Source organism: Natator depressus, chromosome 6 (assembly GCF_965152275.1).
Source record: "Natator depressus isolate rNatDep1 chromosome 6, rNatDep2.hap1, whole genome shotgun sequence".
In the NCBI taxonomy this organism is placed as follows: domain Eukaryota; kingdom Metazoa; phylum Chordata; order Testudines; family Cheloniidae; genus Natator; species Natator depressus.
The window spans coordinates 28,972,901-28,991,868 of NC_134239.1; the positions used below are offsets into that span (position 1 = coordinate 28,972,901).

General features: G+C 43.0%; 1 protein-coding gene across 6 annotated transcripts in view; it reads left to right on the top strand.

Annotated features, from left to right (window-relative positions):
* Positions 1–5,503: 5,503 nt before the first annotated feature.
* SERGEF (secretion regulating guanine nucleotide exchange factor) overlaps positions 5,504–18,968 on the top strand; it is a 464,594-nt gene continuing 451,129 nt past the window's right edge. For 3 of the 6 annotated variants that reach the window (XR_012639851.1, XM_074954905.1, XM_074954903.1), the window contains exons 1-6: positions 5,506–5,709; positions 12,781–12,919; positions 13,586–13,741; positions 14,330–14,424; positions 16,676–16,736; positions 18,077–18,190. Coding sequence is in view for 5 of the 6 variants with exons in the window: in XM_074954905.1 (XP_074811006.1) it covers positions 5,680–5,709; positions 12,781–12,919; positions 13,586–13,741; positions 14,330–14,424; positions 16,676–16,736; positions 18,077–18,190 (595 nt within the window). In the remaining variant the exon portion in view is untranslated. Of the gene's footprint in view, positions 5,710–12,780; positions 12,920–13,585; positions 13,742–14,329; positions 14,425–16,675; positions 16,737–18,076; positions 18,191–18,968 lie in introns of all 6 variants that reach the window. The other 3 variants (XM_074954902.1, XM_074954904.1, XM_074954906.1) reach the window with 3 other exon arrangements.

The window sequence follows — 18,968 nt, forward strand, 5'->3', positions numbered from 1 at the left end:
GTATCTTGAAAGGGCTTTCAGTTCATCACCTAAATCACTCACATCAATATCGCGCATGTCATCATGTGTCACTGTCTCTAGTGCCCTGCATTGCTGGTGTAGGTCTTCTTCAGGTATAGTGAGGAGTTCTGGAATATCTTACAACATCCCAAATATACTGTTGTGTTCCTTGAGCTGCATGAAACATGCTTCAACTGACTGTATTGCACAATCTAGCACCTGGTTAAAGAATTCAACTTTGAATTGTTGCTTGGGGTCTCTTATGGGATTATCCAGTGCCTCGTAATCAAAATGTCTTCTTCGGTGATTCTTGTAGACTTGAATGGGTGGGAAAAATAGCTTCAGTGTGAAGTTCCTCTGCCAACTTCTGTGCACTTTTCAGAACATTTTGAAATCCCTCATCTGACTGGTAAGACTATAGGTATGACTTTGCTTTGTCCAGTTGTTCCATTACTCCAGATATATCAAGGTCAACACCTTGGAGTCTCTTGCTTACAACATTTACTTCAAATAGTATGTCATGCCACAACACTAAGCCACACAGAAATTTGAAGTTATGTGTGTTTCTGGTGATTCCATTTCCCTCTGCCACTGTTCTCCCACAAACAGTTCCTGTCATAGCATTATCCTCCATAATGGCAACTATGGCATCATCTATCTTCCCAATTTGCTGTGTGATAGACTTTATCGCCTCCACTCGACTTTCCCATCGTGTGGCACTCAATGGTTTCAGTGTCAGAGAGGATGTGCCCAGATGTTGCTTCAAAATTTGCCATTGATGAGTTGATGCAGAAAAAAATACAAAGATGCTTTGAATTACATTAAAAATTTCAGCAGCCTCACTAGAAGCTGATGCTGCATCACTGACCACCAAGTTCAATGAATGAGAACTGCATGGGACAAAAAAAGCTTGAGGGTTTAACTCTGGGATCCATGTCTGCACTCCTCTGTTCTTTCCTCTCATGTTGGCACCATTATTGTAGCCCTGACATCTCATGTCAGCTACCACAATTCCTGTATCTTCCAGCTTTTCAAGAAGCACATTTGTCATACCAGCTCCTGTAGTATCAGTGTCAATAAATTCTAGAAAATGCTCTCTGACAGTCACAATTGCAGGGACATTTTCACTAGGTTCTGTTACAAAACGCACCAATAAAGTCATTTGTTGCGTATGGCTGATGTCAGGAGTGCAGTCCAGAATAACAGAGTAATATCTTGCTGACTTCAGATCTGCAACAATCTTCTGTTTGACTTTTGTTGCCAGTAACTGTATGATCTCATTTTGAATTGTTTTTCCAAGGTAGTGGTGTGTGTACATTTCTTGGGTGGTGACTCTTCTTAGATGCTCCTGGAGTACAGCATCAAACTCAGCCATCAGCTCCACAATTTTAAGGAAGTTTCCATTGTCTGGCACATACAGCTGATCTGAAGTGCCACGCAGTGGTAGGTTTTGGGTAGCAAGCATTCTCACAATGGCAATGAGCCTTTTCAGAACATTTTGCCAGTAAAGAGATTCTGATGCAATCGTCTCTTGATGCTGATCATCTGTGGTGGCCTTTAACCTTAGTCTCATCTCAAGCTCTTTCCACCTATGGAATGCTCTCTGGTGATTTGCTGCCTTCTCATGGCATGACAGATTTCTAGCCAGATTTTTCCAGTCCTTTGTTCCTGTAGAACCCAATGTGGCTGGAACATTAGACTGGAAGAGTTTCCAACAAAAACAGGATGCAGCATTCTGGGTTTTTGAGTACATAAGCCATGGCCTCTCCACTTTGTCACCATTGGGGATTTCACGCTAGTAATGTGTTGGATGGAAACTTCTATTTTCATTGTCTTTGGGGAACATGAAGTTTTTCACTTGCTGTGGCCCATGCAGTACGAGGAAGTCCCTCAGGCTACTGCTCAAGTGGGTCCACAGTTCTGGATCATCTAGACTTAAGGAACTAAGCTCAGCAGCAGCTGTTTCTTGCGCTTCCACCACTCTTCTCTGATCTACACTTTTCTTCAGGAATGTGCATGGTTACATCCATTTAAGATGGAGATATGGATGCTGCAGTAGCTGCCAGGTCACCTGCACTCTGACTAACTGGAAGATCAGGCATCTCCTCACCACTCACATCCTCACTGGGGCCGGAAGGCTCACCGTGAACATTTGTGTCTATGTACCTCAGGAGAGCTCCTTCCTGCTTTGATAGAAAAGCTTCCTTTGCTTGCTTTCTTTTTCTGAATGCTGCCCCTGAGGGGCGTTTTCTTCTTTCATGCATGACTGCTGTTCTGTGCCAGCTACAGTGGCTCTCAACACTCAAGTGAAGGGGACAAATAAGCAGGCTGGTAGCAGGGCCTGGATGAAGGAAGATATCAACGTCTTAAGGGCCTAACTGGTTCCTACTACTTCAGCTGACTGCCTGTTCTCCTCAAGTGGGTTCAGGGAAGCAGCAAAAACAGGAAGCTCCCTGATTTCAGAGTAGCAGCCGTGTTAGTCTGTATCTGCAGAAAGAAAAGGAGTACTTGTGGCACCTTAGAGACTAACAAATTTATTTGAGCATAAGCTTTTGTGAGCTCACTTCATCGGATGCTTATGCTCAAAGGAGGCTCCTCCTCCTCTCTCTCCCTGCAGCTCCTGCTGCTTTCTGTTATTCCCTCTCACCTTTTCTCCTGCCTGCCTGTTATGTCTCTTGTGCCCTTCTTCCTCCAGCCCAGCACTTCACCATCTCTGTGCAGCTAGAGCAGCGAGAATACATATGCCCCAGCAGCACATACAATTTTCTACACTCTGGGTCCTAGTGGCGTCGTCCCCCCCCGGCCCCCCGCAGTCTGGCACCTGAGGCGGCCACCTCAGTTCGCCTCATGGTAAGGCCAGCCCTGAATGATACACATATATGGATAGAGAAATGACTTTCAGCAGATCATAATATTTCCCCTGATACCTTACAAGGCATGCTTTATACGTAAGATCAAGATTGTATGAAAATGAGGAATATGGGGGTTACAGCACGCTCCCCCAAGGTACTGAATGTCACAGTGTGCCACTGGAATAGAAATAATACTCATGCAGGGTTTGCCACTAGCTTTAATTGGGACAAAATCAGACCCCTTACACACAAAGGCACCTGATTCTCAAAAGCTTTATAATTTGTATAGCTAGTTATACCTGGGAAAAATGAATGTAAAAAAACCCTACCAAACTAGTCTGGAAGCATTTTACACAGGTGTAAATGACTACACTAAGTGCTCTTCTCTTTTAACTCGATAGACTGGTGCTAACATGCTGTTCCTGAGATACTTCACATTGTCTTTTAGTCTTGGTGCCCATGAATCCAAGAAATGTCACTGCCTGATGCTGCCACAAATAGGTAAATAAAATAGCAAATAACTAAGCAAGAAACATGCTTTAGGTATGGGCCAGATCCGGGTCCCTTTGACGGTAATAGCAGTTTTGCCATTGGCTTCAATGGGAGCAGTACCGCAAAATAATCTGCACCAATTGGTAACTCTTGAATGAATATGCTGTACATGCTTGTTTTATCTCATATTGAATAAAATTCACCTGTAGGCCTTGTGCAATCCCTCTGCCTATGCATTGCATAAATCTCATTTAAATGCTGTACTGATGTCATAATTGCGATTTAAATCGTACCTAGGCCTAGTTCTGCCCCACCTTCACTGAGGTGAATTACTCCCCACTGTGAATGCACATGCTTCCTAGTAAATGGGAATCGCCCAGTTGAGTCACCATTTTAAATTTTGAAGCCAAGGATTTTTAAGGTCACAAATGTGGTAGTTACCTACATTCCTGCTTATTAATATAGAGTTTGTTATTGTTATCACAAACACATTATTATCACTATTATTATGGGCCCACACACACAAGAGGGCTACCTTAGGATGCATCTTTGTCTTGGCTTCCCTAAAACCATCAGGCTGACTCTCTGCACATTATGCTGGGGCAGGGTTTAATAGTTGGTGAACATATTCTGTGTTTTAGTTCAGCCCCCCTGGTCTTGAGAGACACGACAGACCCTCTGTTTGCCTCTGGCAGGTGTAATCTGCATGGATTTCTGTGCAGGGCAGCCAAAATATAGTTCAAAATAGCCACAAGAGCATAATAAACTTGTGTTTATTTGGGGGCATAAATCCAGACATGAGCAGGAATTTGGTCCTCTGTATATAAACTGAAGTCTGAGACAGTACAACAAACAGATGAAGCTGAATACGGGATTAAACAATTGACACCATACTGGGATGTTATAGTCAAGAATATTTAAATAATAACAAAAGGTTTAGCATAATTCTGGATTTTTTAAAATTTGGACTATACCACAACAACAGTTCACATAAAATACCACAGAGACCAAAGCATATAATCTCTCAATATGCTATTAATTTGTGGGTGACAAATGATGATTTACTTGTATGGTAGGATCAGGGCCCTGTTTGTGTTAGGCACTGTACACACATATAACAAAAGGGCAGACCCTGCTCCAAAGAGCTTATAATCTATTAGCCATTTGGCAGTTTGCAAGTGTAATATCAAAATAGCTAATACAAAATTGTGGGCAAGTGTTAAAATACCAACTACTATCCTTTCTTGCAAAAACCACAACAGGAAAGACAATGCGACGGCTATTTCTAGATCTAGCTAAATAAACCACCATAACGGTCTTTAATTTTTATTTTTTTTTGTAAATCACATTTATATGATTTAAAACCCCCCTCATGTTTGAAGAACTTTGTGAAGATTGAAGCTAAGCATCTGAAAGGTAGGAAAGGCCAGATGGAAGGTTGTCTGTGTCTTCTGCAGTCAGAGGCCCTGAGCATACACCTGACGTTTTCAGAGTAGCCGCCGTGTTAGTCTGTATCCGTAAAAAGAAAAGGAGTACTTGTGGCACCTTGGAGACTAACAAATTTATTTGAGCATAAGCTTTCGTGAGCTACAGCTCACTTCATCGGCTGCATTCAGTGGAAAATACAATGGGGAGGTTTTATGTACACAGAGAACATGAAACAATGGGTGTTACCATAAACACTGTAAGGAGAGTGATCAGGTAAGGTGAGCTATTACCAGCAGGTGGGGGAACCTTTTGTAGTGATAATCAAGGTGGGCCATTTCCAGCAGTTGACAAGAAGGCGTAGGGAACAGTGGGGGAGGGGAGATAAACATGGGGAAATAGTTTTACTTTGTGTAATGCCACATCCACTCCCAGTCTTTATTCAAGCCTAATGTAATGGTGTCCAGTTTGCAAATTAATTCCAACTCAGCAGCTTCTGGTTGGAGTCTGTTTTTGAAGTTTTTTTGTCGCAGCCTTGCATGACAGGAGCACCGACGCTCCTGCTGGCTGCAGGCAGTGCCCAGGCGCGAGAGGCCTCAGGGCGGGAATGGGAGCTGGGCCGTGAAGCGGCTCCTTGTCTCCAGCTGCAGCGTGACGGATCTATGTGTACGTGAGGGGAAAAGTCCCCCTGGGGGAGAGCTCGGGCCTGCCCGGAGAAGGCTGGCTCCGGAAATGACAAGGCGCCGCGCACAGCACGCGTGGCCCTGGGTGAAAAGAAGCAGCGAGCGCTCGGCTACCTGTAGCCCAGCCAAGCTCCCCACCCCGTCCTCTCCATCCGAGCGCTGCCCCGGCGCAGGCGGGGCTTCAGGCGGGAAGGGGCCGGGCTGCGCGGGGCCGCCGGGTTGGGCCCATGGAGGCGGCGCGGGCGCTGTTTGCTTGGGTAGGTCGGTGCCTCCAGGGCAGGCGCCCTGAGCGGAGAAGGGGAGGCTACTGCCGGGGGTCTGGTTTGCTGCTTGCGCAGGGAAAAGAGAGAGACGAAACAGAGGCCGGGGAGGTATTTTCCTCCCATTCTCTTTCACCCCCCGGCACTTGTACCTGCCCCAGCAATTTCCCCTTCACTAAAACAAAATTATGGCTCCTTTGCAAGACCCCCCCTCCCCCCGCACCAGTGGGAGCCGGACTGTAGCCCTCTGTGCCTGCAGGGGGCTGTGTGTTGTGCCGCGTGCAGGTGCCCCTTGACCGTGATTTCTGGAGCCTTTTGCCGGTGGGATAATGGGTCCCCCTCACAAAGCCCCAGGCGTGGCCCTCACAGGCCGGGGTGGGACTCCTGCACCATTAGTTCTGGACGGGGGCTGTGGTAGAAAGGGGGCTAGCCGCGCACCTAGGGCTGGGCAGAGCAGCGCTGCCGGAGAGCCCCAAATGCCGCGCTTTGCAGTAGCGGGGGCTGGTGCAGCGCGTGGGTGTCACGGCAGAACGGTGTAAATAGGCTTCACCCCCTTCTGCCCTTTTATCTGTCAGACGTCTCACAGAAAATCGACAGTCCAGCCCATGCCCTTACACTGCCTGGGGAGCCTCGCTGTGGCAGGTCTGAGGAATGGGGGATTGCTGGAGTCTTGTAGCAGCCGGGGCTGCAAAGCCGAGGGGTGGGGAAAACGGCTAACTTTCCAGGAGTCCTTTGAGCTGCCACTGTCTTGCATAAAGACGGGTTTCAGAGTAGCAGCCGTGTTAGTCTGTATTCGCAACAAGAAAAGGAGTACTTGTGGCACCTTAGAGACTAACGAATTTATTTGAGCGTAAGCTTTCGTGAGCTACGTCCGATGAAGCTTATGCTCAAATAAATTTGTTAGTCTCTAAGGTGCCACAAGTACTCCTTTTTGTCTTGCATAAAGTAGAGTGAGTAGATTGCAGCCACTGTTGTGTTTAATATAGAGCAGTGGTTCCCAAACTTTAACAGCCTGTGAACCCCTTTCACTAAATTGTGAAATCTCATGAACCCCCCCTAAAAATGAATATTTCCAGGGGTTTAAGTTTAAATTTTCTCTGCACTCCAGGGGTCTCCTGCTGCTGGACCCTGTTGACTGCCCCGGTCAGCTGAGCTCCACTGAGCTAGGGCTGCAGCCAGCCCCAACTGCCCGGCCCCGCTCTCCCTGGGGCTCGGGTTGCCAGTCCTATGCTGGGGTTCGGGCGGCTGGCTCCCCCGCTCACAGGGGCAGGGCTCAGGCTGCCAGACCCAACTGCCCTTCCCCACTCTCCCTGGGGCTCGGGCTGTCTGCCCTGCAACCAGGTCCCACCTGCTGCCTCCAATGGCTGGGGACCTCTGGCCGCCATTCGTGAAATTTTTCTGGCGAACCCCCTGTAACGTTCTGTAAACCTCCGGGGGTTCACGATCCCCAGTTTGGGAACCGCTGATATAGAGAGATTATGCAAGAAGATTACAGGGCATAGCGTGAATGCAGCCTGCCACTCCTTGTGCATGGGCAGGCTGCTGTCCAAGTGAAATCAGTGGGGCTCACTGCTGCTGAAACTGTTTTTGCAGTAGGGGTGCTGAAGGCAGAAACCTTGTATTTGGGGGGTTATTACTACTTCAAGCCAGTGGGTGCAGCAGCACCCCTAGTTCCAGCCCCTATGATAGGGCTCCTTGCAAGGACAGCAGTTCACCCATGTGCACAATTGCAGGGTCAAGGCCTAGATTTATAACAAGTGGGAACATTGCACACTGGGTCCAGTGGTCTCCTCAGGCTGCCTGCAGTAAATGTGAGTGTGGCTATGCATTGCATTGTTGAACTCTGTGGGTTCGCCTTTGCGACTCCTGATGCAATTCTAGGGCACACATTATGGGCATTGCCATTTGTACGGTTGAGTGCTAGCAAAGCATCCCCTTATACAAACATACCACACTGAATAAAAGTGCTAAAAATAAATAGTAAAAGGCTGTAATGGCTGTATTAAGTTCTCTATTTCTGAAGCTACCTTGTTAATCTTCATATAGAACAGATTGTGTGCTTCTATGCTTCCTTATTAATGTTTATCTTTGTGATCCTCCCTTTTCTGATCCCATTTGAAAAAGTTCAGAAATAAAATATATTTTCTGAAAGATTCTATGTTATGCCTCCCCCCCCCCCCCAGCAGTCAGAATTTCAGCAGCTGTGTGTATTTTGAGAACTGCTACTGTCCAAAGTTTTTGAAAAGAAATCCTTCCTAGGAGTTTGAGAGAGAAGTTTGCTCTGGCAAGTGTGCGGTCTTATGCCACCAGTGTCTGCAGAATTTAAGCTTTTATTTAAAAAAGACATCAAATTTCTGTTTCTTATTGTTGTGAAGATCACCGTATAAATGTAAGCTGAATGTGATGTCTGCCTGAGACTGCTGACACTCCCCTGCCAGCTCTGCTACTTTATAGCTTTGCTAAGCATTAGCAGAGTGAAATTAACCGACTCAAGGCCAAATTGGGGTTGCTGTTCAGAGCCACAGTTGCCAACTTTTACGTGGTAAGTAAGCACCCCGACTTTCACAATAAGCCAAAAAAAATCAAGCTAATCCCATTTCAAAACAAGGCCAAAACAAGCCAATCCCTAAGAACCCCAACACTCTATGTGACTAGATCCACCAGGGGTGCAGTCTGGGACTGGGGTGGGCCTGCCGTGCACCCCAACTCTCTCCCCCCCCTTGCCCCCACTTGCTGGGAGCTGATTAAAAAAAAAAAAAGAAACAACAAGCTACAAGCCAAAAACTAGCTAACAAGTGACTCACAAGCCAGTTAAGCCAAAAACAAGCCCAATTTCTGTGGTTTTTTTTCATGGATTTGGCATGTCTGTTCAGAACCCTATTTAAAGGTTTCTGGGAATGGACACCTGAAAATGTACTCTCTCTCTCTGCAGTGCATCATTGCAATGTGTCATATGGTAATACAGTCACCTGGTATCCAACAAAAATAATCCATTAGTAGCGGATTGTGCCTTGGCCTTTACACCGTGGAAGAGGGAGCCAATGGGCTATGCATGCCACAACCCATATGCAAAAAGATCATAGCTGCTGATTGTCAGTCTGCATTCTGCTCAAATATCTGCATGGTTCGTGGACACCAATTCCTCTGAAAGTTCCCCCCTTTCCTTTGAAGTCAAGAGGAGTTTTGCCATTGACTTCAATGGGACCAGGATTTCAGCTGTGGTACATAAAGGGACATCGGAGGCATGGTGTGGATAGCTATAGTTGGCCCTACCTGCTCTGATACTCATCCACAAACTCTGGTGTGCAGTAGCCATATTGGTCAAAAATAGTCATCATACAAATTTGCAAGAGTAAGTGGAGATAGGCAACTGGAAGCCTTTCCCCCCCATTCTGAAGGCTGCTAGCTGCCCAAGGTATCCATCTTCTCTCTTCCTGCCGTCTCACCTTGCCCTTTTATTTTCATCATCTAATTGTGCTATACTCCTTGCAGTGTGTATATGAGTTTCCCTCCAAGAAGAGTTGTGCAATTAGTGAGCAGTGATAAATCCCCAAACCATCTGATATTATATGTACTATTTATAATGGAGTGATTAACACCAATTTCCAGCTTCCTGTTGAGCTAGAATCTTGAAATGTAATGCACACATTCATTGTAGGCCATGCAGTGCAGCCCAAATCCCTAAAATGAACTTTGACCTCTCCATCCAAGTGCCCTTTTGTGATACAGTCTTAAAATTTGCTACATTAATTTCTTATTGGTACCATCTCTCTTTAAGAGACATCAGGTGCTCCATAACCTGTGTGGGAGAGAGAAGGAACCCAGATGAGGCAGGGGATTTGAGGTGGAAAAGGGCCAGTGAAAAATCATAATGATTAATTTCTGTTTGGGGGCAGTAATTTTGGGCTGAGGTCAACACCACCCAGGACCAGGTGTTTGCTAAGAATGTTGTGGAAGGCAAGATAATGTGCTGTTGGCATTGATGTTGATAGCAGTCCATGAGTCTGGCTGATCTGACTATCAACTCGTGCTGCTGAGAATCCTCAAAGACATTTTAAGACTTCCCATATTTTATTTTTGGTGATTACTTTGTGCTATTTATTTAGCTGGCTTGGTTTTAGCTTATAAATATACCAGTAGCTTCTCTTTATGCCCTGTCTGAATTGAAAGAGCTGACTAATGAGAGACAAGTGTTTCCATTTCACCAGTTCCAACTTCCAAATGAGACAGCATGTGCTTCTTACCTCATTTTGTGGATAGTATGCTGAGAGAGCATCTACATTAATGAAAACTTAGTGGAGGGTGGTTACATTTATTAGCATAATTACTGCATGCATAATTTTAACACTAACAAGCCTTACACATTCTTTAGTTGTAGGCACACTGGGCTAAACTCAGCACTGATATGTTTGAGGAACAATTCGATGAATAGCATCGTAGTTATGCTAGCATACATCAGTAGTGAATTTGGCTCAAAGTGCCTCAAATTATCTTGCCAAATTTTCTTAGTTAGCCAGGGATACATTTTATTTGTACTATTATAAAAAGGAATTTGAAAATATTCAACAGCTTTTCTGTGGAATATTTGACAAGCCCAGGGCTCCATAAAAAGAACACAGCTTATGCCATTTGTATCACTCTGTGGGTTGAGGGTTTGTATGATAAGGAAACAGATGCATGCAAAAAATAAGCAAATTTTGGCATAGAGAAATAGGATAGCTGTTTTTTAAAATAATCAGCCAGATGTTCACAGTTGGTCTCTGCTTAGGGACTTATTTGGTAAATTAGTGAGAGCGGTGGCCATTTATACTATGTATGGTATCACAGTGCAGACCATTCATAGTTTTCCTTATGGCAGTCCGTGTGTTTGAATGAGAAGCTGCACTGGAATTGATTTGCTACTGCATGGTGGGAAGGATGGTTTAGTAATGGCTAGAGTACTGGACTGGGACTCAGGAGACCTAGATTCAGTTTCTGGCTTAGCCGCAGACTTGTCATGTGATCTTGAGCAGATCACTTAATCTATTTTTTGCCTCAGTTCTGCATTTGTAAAATGGGGATAATACTTTTTACCTGACAGGGATGATGTGAGACTAAAATTCAGGAAGGGGAGTGACGCGCTCAGTAACTATGGTATTGAGGGCAACATAAGTACTTAACTGACTGCCCACAGCTTTATGGACTGCATCAATGATGCTGACTGCCTTATTTTTCTGCATCTCAAGTTGTGAACTGAAACCCTCCCATGATTTAAAATGTAGTATAAACCTTGCTCAGCAGCTCTGAAAATCAGTCCCTATACTGTACAGTACAACATTCTGCATTACCTACGATATTTCTCTAAAAACAGGCGTTCCCTTGCTTAAGATACATCATGGCAGATGTAGCGATTGCTGTGATAAATATGTATTCTGTATTGATCACAATTGCAAATATTTTTTATGAGTGCTAGTTATGGAGAATCCTGCATTTGTACGCCAGCAGTTAGGCACTTCACATTTTATATTCTTTAATACCTAGTAGTTTATTAATGCAGTCTCTTACACTTTTACATAGTAACTTTTATCCATATGTTTGTGGTTTATAACAGGTTGTATGTGTATCTGCTACAGTTTTACATGCATACTGTAGGCATTGCCATGCATCTTTTAAATATTATGCGCAATACAGCAATTGCCACTTTGTCTCAATCCATTTGCTCACTCAGGCTTCTAGTTTACAGTGCAAATATTCTTAGGAAATTTATAATCTGCTTCTAATAATATTTCGGGCTACAGTGGAGGAAAATTAAACTAATAGATTTTAAAACCAGATGGGACCATCATGTAATTCTAGTTTGACCTGTTGCATGACATAGAATTTCACCAAATGATTCCTGCATCAATTACATAACTACTGTGAAAATATTGCATCTTGCAAATTTTAGTCTGAATTTGTATAGCTTTACCTTCCAGCTATTGGATCGTGTTATGCCTTTGTCTGCTAGATTAAAGAACTTCTACTTCAGAAATATTGTCCCCATATATCAGAGTAGCAGCCGTGTTAGTCTGTATCTGTAAAAAGAAAAGGAGTAACCTTAGAGACTAACAAATTTATTAGCGCATAAGCTTTCGTGAGCTACAGCTCACTTCATCGGATGCATGTAGATACTTACAGACTATGATCGAGTCACCTCTTAACCCTGTCTTGAATAAACAAAATAGATCGATCGTTAGAGCCCTGGGCGGATACAAAATTTGCATCTGCATCTGATCCTCAATCGCAAACGTGATATGAAGCAGATATCCGCAGATTTGCAGGGCTCTAGATATAAAATTTGGATCTGCATCCATCCGCGATATGCAAACATGGTCCGTGGATATCCCCATCTACAGATACAAAGTGGATAGCTGCAGATTTGCAGGGCTCTATTGATCTTTAGTCTCTCACTGTAAATGCAGGTTTTCCAGACCTAAAATCCTTCTTGTAGGTCTTTTCTGAACCCTTTTCAATTTGTCAACGTCCTTTTTAAAGAGTGGACACTAGAACCGGACACAATATTCCAGGAATGGTCTCACAAATACTGTATGTGCAGTGGTAATACCACCTCTTTACTCGTAATCAGCACTCCCCTCCTTTTTTTAAAAATTTCCTCAACAAAATTCATGTAAGAGTGCAAGATTTAAAGATGGAGGTGCCAACAACCTTTGCAAAGTGCTTAGATGGACCTGCTGCTCTTTGAATAAAATACAGCTCTTAAACTGTATGATATTATACATGCAGTATTCAGCTCTTTCAGCTTCACCGCAGTCTTGTGAATTCTTAAGCACTAGTGGATAAAATTGGCTGCTGTTTAGTGGCAGAGGCATGTTGAACTTGCACTATCTGATGCCTGCTCAGTAATTTTTAAAGGGTTTGCATATAATGGGCCTAAGATCCAAGGTGTCTGTGTTCTAGGTTCTGCATAACAAAATACGGACAAGTTGGGTTTTTGCAAACCCTAAATAAACCCATTTCTAATTAAAGGCTAATAAATTGCTTTATCAATAAAGCTCTCTCATATTTTTATTTTTCTGTATGTGTTTAAAGGGTGCAAACAGCTATGGGCAGCTCGGCCTTGGTCATAAAGAGGATGTGCTGTTGCCCCAGTCTCTGAAAGATTTTTCCTGCAAACATCAAAACATTAAGAGCATTGCTGGAGGAGGAGGACACTCTGCAATTATTACTGGTAACAGACATTCACATGACATATGTAATGCAAGGGCTGGCATGTTTCTGAATATGAAGCTTCTTGCTGGGCCTCTCCCGGCGCTGTGCTGCCACCTATGTGTGGATTGCAGTTTCTAGCAAGTGCCAATATGTAATTGCAAAGTGGAAAAGTTATTTGCTGCCAATGAATTGAATTGTTTTGAAGGGGAGTTATATTATTTCAGTTGCCTCTAATGGTTATTTTATGATTATGTGATAATTATTTCTTAGCCTGTTCTACCTGCTTAGTATGCAAGAGGGTTCATTACTTTGTGGGGAAGAGAGGATATTTCACTTTACCTTAAGTGGTGTCCAAACCCCCCTGATTGGAAAGTTCTACCATAAATAATGGCTACTTAGGAAATAGGAAAGATATGAAGGAGAAAGTGAATGGGATGAAAGACTTCCCTCTGAAACACTGAGGGGGAGCAATGTTAATGTTAGAATCATCTCCCTTGGCAGTCACATTCTCCATGGCTGTGTCTATACAAGAAAGAAAAATGTATTTTTAATTCGTTAAAGATATATAATTTTATCTTGAGAAGACAAGGCCTATGCATGCAGTGCTAATTTATCACAGGATCACAATGTGTGTATGATTCTATTTTGCCTGTGTTATGACTGTGACAGTGGTTTTATTTTGCAGGTGCAGGAGAACTCTTTGTATGTGGCCAAAACAAAGGAGGACAATTGGGACTCAATCACACTGAGGATGTCTTGTGTTTTACTTCATGCACTGCACTGTCTAGTGTTTGTGTGATACAAGTTGCCTGTGGTTGGGATTTTACAATCATACTTACAGGTAAGTCCATCTCACTAATAATAATACCTGCCTCTTATATAGTGCTTTCATCAGCATACCTGAAAGTGCTTTACAATATAATTATCTCCATTTTACAGATGGGGAAACTGAGACTCAGGGCAGTGTAATGGCTTGCCCGAGGTCACCCATCAGGCCAGGAGCAGAGCCAGGAATTGAATTCAGGTCTCCCAGTCCAGTGCTCTGTGCACTAGGCCATACTGTCTCCCACTGGGGCCTGGAGAAATATTATGACATACAGTAAAAGCACAGAGCTCTGTCGTACCACGGTCTGTACAAAGCCTGAGTGCTCAGAGATTTTATGCTATTTGCTTTGCAAGTGGAATTGCTGAATGTTCCGCACACTCCCTCTTCAGTTATCTTTAGACCTTTACTGAATATGGTTTATAAGACCACAAGCCCTTGAGCTTTTGGAAAAAGGACCGTTCAGTTCTTTATATGATGTGCTGTGGTATCTGGCATATAATTCTTTTAATGATGTGTTATGGTATCTTGCTTATAACCATAAATGTACCCTAAGGTATAATGTTATGAGTTGCACTGCTCCAACAAGGCTGTATTACGTTGCAGGAAATGGCCAAGTTTTATCCTGTGGGTCTAACTCTTTTGGACAACTAGGAGTCCCTCAAACTTCAGGAGGATGCTTGATTCCACAAAAGATTGAGGTAAAGACTCAACAAAGCTGTCCTCTACAGATCTGGTCCTGTTTTCAGCGCCCCAGACAAAACTCACTAAAATCAGTGGAAAGACTCCAATGGATTTCAGTGAGTTTTGGATCAAGCCCTTGGACTCATTTAAGAGAAGAGAATTACTCGTGTGAATGATGCATAGCCAGGATTAGGCACTTTAAGAGAGTGAATACTATAGACATTAGAAAGTCAGCACTTCAGGAAGTTAAGGGTCTGTGTGGGGGTGTGTGTGTGTTTTAGATGAAGAAGGTGCCAACTTTTACTAGAGGAGAATGGTACATTTTGGAAAAGGACATAAAATTTCATCCACACACATTTTAATAACCACGGTCAACCAAACAATGGGCCAAATCCTCAGATGTTGTAAACTGACTGAAGTCAAAGGAGTTATGTTGATTTTCCCCATCTGAGGCTCTGACTCAGGGCTTATAAGGTGTTAGAAATGTTTCAGTACACATTTGAGGAAAGAAGGAAAGGATTTCCACTGATCTTAAACTTTATTTAGTTTCTTAGGGCTTTATGTTTAAAAATTCAAAGGAGAACTTGTTAAAAAACACAGCTGATTTCAATACAATCAGCTGTGTTCTGGGACGTCTAATGTAGGAAAGGTTTTGTTCAGTTGAGTTCCTTCTGCTGGCACATGCTATATAAATGCCAATTCTTTGGTTTTGTGCTTCTTCATTTATAACTTAGCAGTGCAACATAATATGTGGAAAGATCTTTTAGCAAAGGTTGCAGAATCCATTCCTAAAATTTTATTTTTCATAAGAAAAATCAGTGTGAGAAATCAGCACTTTTGATCATCCCTACAATAAGAAACTAGTGTGTGTGCAGGGAAATTAAAATTTTATGGATTTTAGATGCATTTTCTCTGACATTATAAGCAGCAGCTAAAAAAAGAATTTTAAACGAAGTGAAAAATACATTAGTATTGTCCTCATTTAACCTCCAAACGTTTATCAAACCATATCAATTTCAAAAGAAATATGTTTGGAGACTAGGGAAACCCATTTCTTATTGGTCTGTCTCTTGCACTCATAAGCACTGAGGGGCAGACTCTTAAACCCCAGCCTGTGCTGAATAATACCATACTCCACAGATAGTCATCATTGCAGTCAATGGGAGTACTTATGGGGTAAGGCACAACTCAACATGAATAAGGGTATCAGAATCTGTGTCTGAAGTAATTGCTTTAAAAATCTTATAAGAAATAGCTACTGAGACTTATGTATCCTCAGAGCAGCTTTCCTACTGTTGGCTATGAACCCAGCAGTGTGAATGAATTCCTCATGGCAGCACTATTCTCTCCTTCTAATTAATCCCTATTTATACTTTGGTTTCGATTTTTAGAACATTAATGAAACTCTTTCCTCTCCAAATAAATTCCCATTTCTGTTGTATTGGAGAGAACTCCTGGTCTGTAAAGCTTCAGAAATGGCAAAGTCCTTTCTGGTTCTTTGGTTAGGATTACCAGTCTCATTGCCAATGCCAAAACCTGTCTGTTGCTTTTTTTAAATTCAGGGACAGCATGGTTATAGAAACGAGAGAAAGACCTGTAAAGTTATCTAGTCCTCTTTGGCACAGGGACTGTGTCATGCCTTATTTTTGTACACCACCTACCATCCTTGGAAGGTGTTGCATTACTACTGATAATTATAGTCTTCCACCCTGACAATGCAGGCTCATTCTGCATCTACAGTATTTTCTAGTGGGGTTTTACACAGCTGGTATAGATCTGTCAATTACTAATTTAATAAACCACTTGAGCAGTGTTTTGTAAGTACTACTTGTGTTACATTAAATGCTCATGTTCGCTGCCATTTCTTTTATATCAATATTACACCCACAAAACTATGTTAAAAGAATGTTAAGTTTGCAAAATCAAGCCCTCAAATTAGGAAATGCCAGAATTAAGGCATCCCATGCAACCTTACTTTGGTCCCTCCGTGCATAAGTGTTATAATACAGTTTAATTCAGTGTTCTTACCTAAAGACAGGGTCTGCTGTACTATTGCACTTCTGGAAGCTTTGCTTGGTTTTCTTAAGCAATTCCCAAGGCTGTTTTGAAATGAGACTGAAATATATTCTAAAATAAATATCTTTATGCTGAACTCTGTGACATATAGTCTGTAAATGTGATACCTTTTTCTTGCATTTGCATTGATAAAACGTGTTTCCCTCTGAGAGGTGTAAAATGCAAATATGATTTTTTCTTATGTTTGAATAGTCCCTCACAGAGAAGGTGGTGAATGTTGCTGCAGGACTCAGACATGCTCTTGCTGCTACAGGTGAATATGCCATCATAAATTTAACATTTCAGTTAGAAACTAATAGTACTTTTAGTATGTGAGATGTCTAATAGCTTACATTAAAAAAGAAGGCAGGGGAGGGAAAGGATTTATGATTTTATTCCTGTTCGCTACAGAAGCCATAGGAAAATGACACCTGAAAAATCCTGTCCAAGTTAAGGGCAGGCATGTTAGGCAAGAGCATGATAATGAATATGCTAGAAACACCTCTTTCTAAAAAATGGTGCTGAAAGAAGACTGTCCAAGAGCACGGGGCCAGATTTTCAAAGCTATTTAGGCACCTAAATAGCTTTGAAAATTTGGCCCTTAATGACTTTTTGGGTCTCCTACTATCAGCAGTGCTCTATCGTGGCGGGTCATAGTTTGTATGAACTTTAAGGCCTTTTCCTGCTATCTGTTTTCAGAATTCTCCAAGGCTTGATGGGGAGTCTTCCACAGACATTCTATGGATTTGGCAGGGTTTTGCTGCAATCAACAGTCAGCACATTGCTTTCTTGTTGTTACTTGCATATGAGTTCCAGACAGTTGGGTATTGGATGAAGGGGTAAAGGGCTGAGATAGAGACTAGAAGAAACGTGTAGTCTAGTGGTTGGAACAAGAACTAGGAATCAAGTACCCCTGAGTTCTGACCACAATTCTCAATTATAATCCAGATCTGGATACTTGTATCCTCTGGGCTAAATTATGACCAGCCATAGGGGTCTGAGCAGAGGACTACTGGGTATAAGAGGTTAGGTCACAGTGTAGCAGGGAAATCAGCCTCTGTGGGGTTTGTTACTCCTTTACTGCTTCCCAGCATGTCGGCCAGCACAGCTGAGTTGTCATGGAGAGTGTAGTAAGCTGTGCCAGGTAAAGGGGTGGCAGAATTTATTTCTCCACTGGAGGCTGAATTGTGGGACTTAATTGTGATTCTTTGAATCACAGTTTGGTCCCATATCCTCTCTTGAGGCAGTGCAAATACGCAATTCTCCTTACCGTGAGTCTTGAGCAACTCCACAATGTAGCCCTCAGGGATTTGGAGCAAGACACATACCCCTCTTTGGTTCAGGTTTCTCCATTTATAAAAGGAGAGTAATAACCACCTGCCTCTTGGAGGCCTTGTGAGGATTCATTCAATGTGTGTAAAGTGTGTTTGGGATGAAAAGGGTTGTATAAGTGGAAAATAGTATTCGTTATAGATAACTTTTTAAATTAACACCAATATAAACTAAGCCAAGCAAACACTCTTTTGAAATTAGTTAACAAGAGAAAAGCCAGTCAACTGAATTTGTCAGTAATTGTTGTGTTTTAACTTCCCTTTGTATGCTTGCACTGAGAAGAAAGCGGCATGGTGTTCCAGTGGGGAACAGGCATGGCTTCTTGGGCAAACCGGGCAAGCCAAGGGAAAATGATCCCATCCTTCTTGACAGCAAAAGAACCTTGTAAAGTAACAGGTAACTAAAGAATCACACTTTTTCTTTGTAAAGACAGTAGTACTGGGAACAGTAATATATAAACCATGTACGTATATACAAACAATGCACCTTTTCTTTAACCCCCTTGGTGTGTTATCTACGCTTCCCATAATTTTGCAGTGATTCAGATGCATTACAGAAGGTCATTACAGAAGTAATGGATTCATTGATGCTGGGTAAGGGGCAAATCCAGACCCCCTCCTGCATGGTCACAGTGGGAACTAGTGCAGCTGCTGTGTGCAAAGAGGGGATGTGGATGTAAGGGAGCTGTGTTCTGTGGCAGCAAGGAGGGGCTGGAACATGGGTGGGCTGATGTGCTGGGAGTGGGACTTCAACACTCCATGGACCCTCCTGTCTCTCTCACATTACAGGGATGTGAGTGGCCATGTTAACCTCCATGGAGTGGCTCTGCAGATGTGCTGTGACTTGCAGATAGGTTTCCCCTCTGTGTTCCCAAGCGTATCTCTTTAACACCTGGTCTTGGTGTTCCAGTGTGAACTGGCATGACCAGGGCTCGGGGTCTGGATTTCCCCTTAATCACAGGTTTCAGAGTAACAGCCGTGTTAGTCTGTATTCGCAAAAAGAAAAGGAGTACTTGTGGCACCTTAGAGACTAACCAGTTTATTTGAGCATAAGCTTTCGTGAGCTACAGCTCACTTCATCGGATGGATACTGTCACAGTATGCATCCGATGAAGTGAGCTGTAGCTCACGAAAGCTTATGCTCAAATAAATTGGTTAGTCTCTAAGGTGCCACA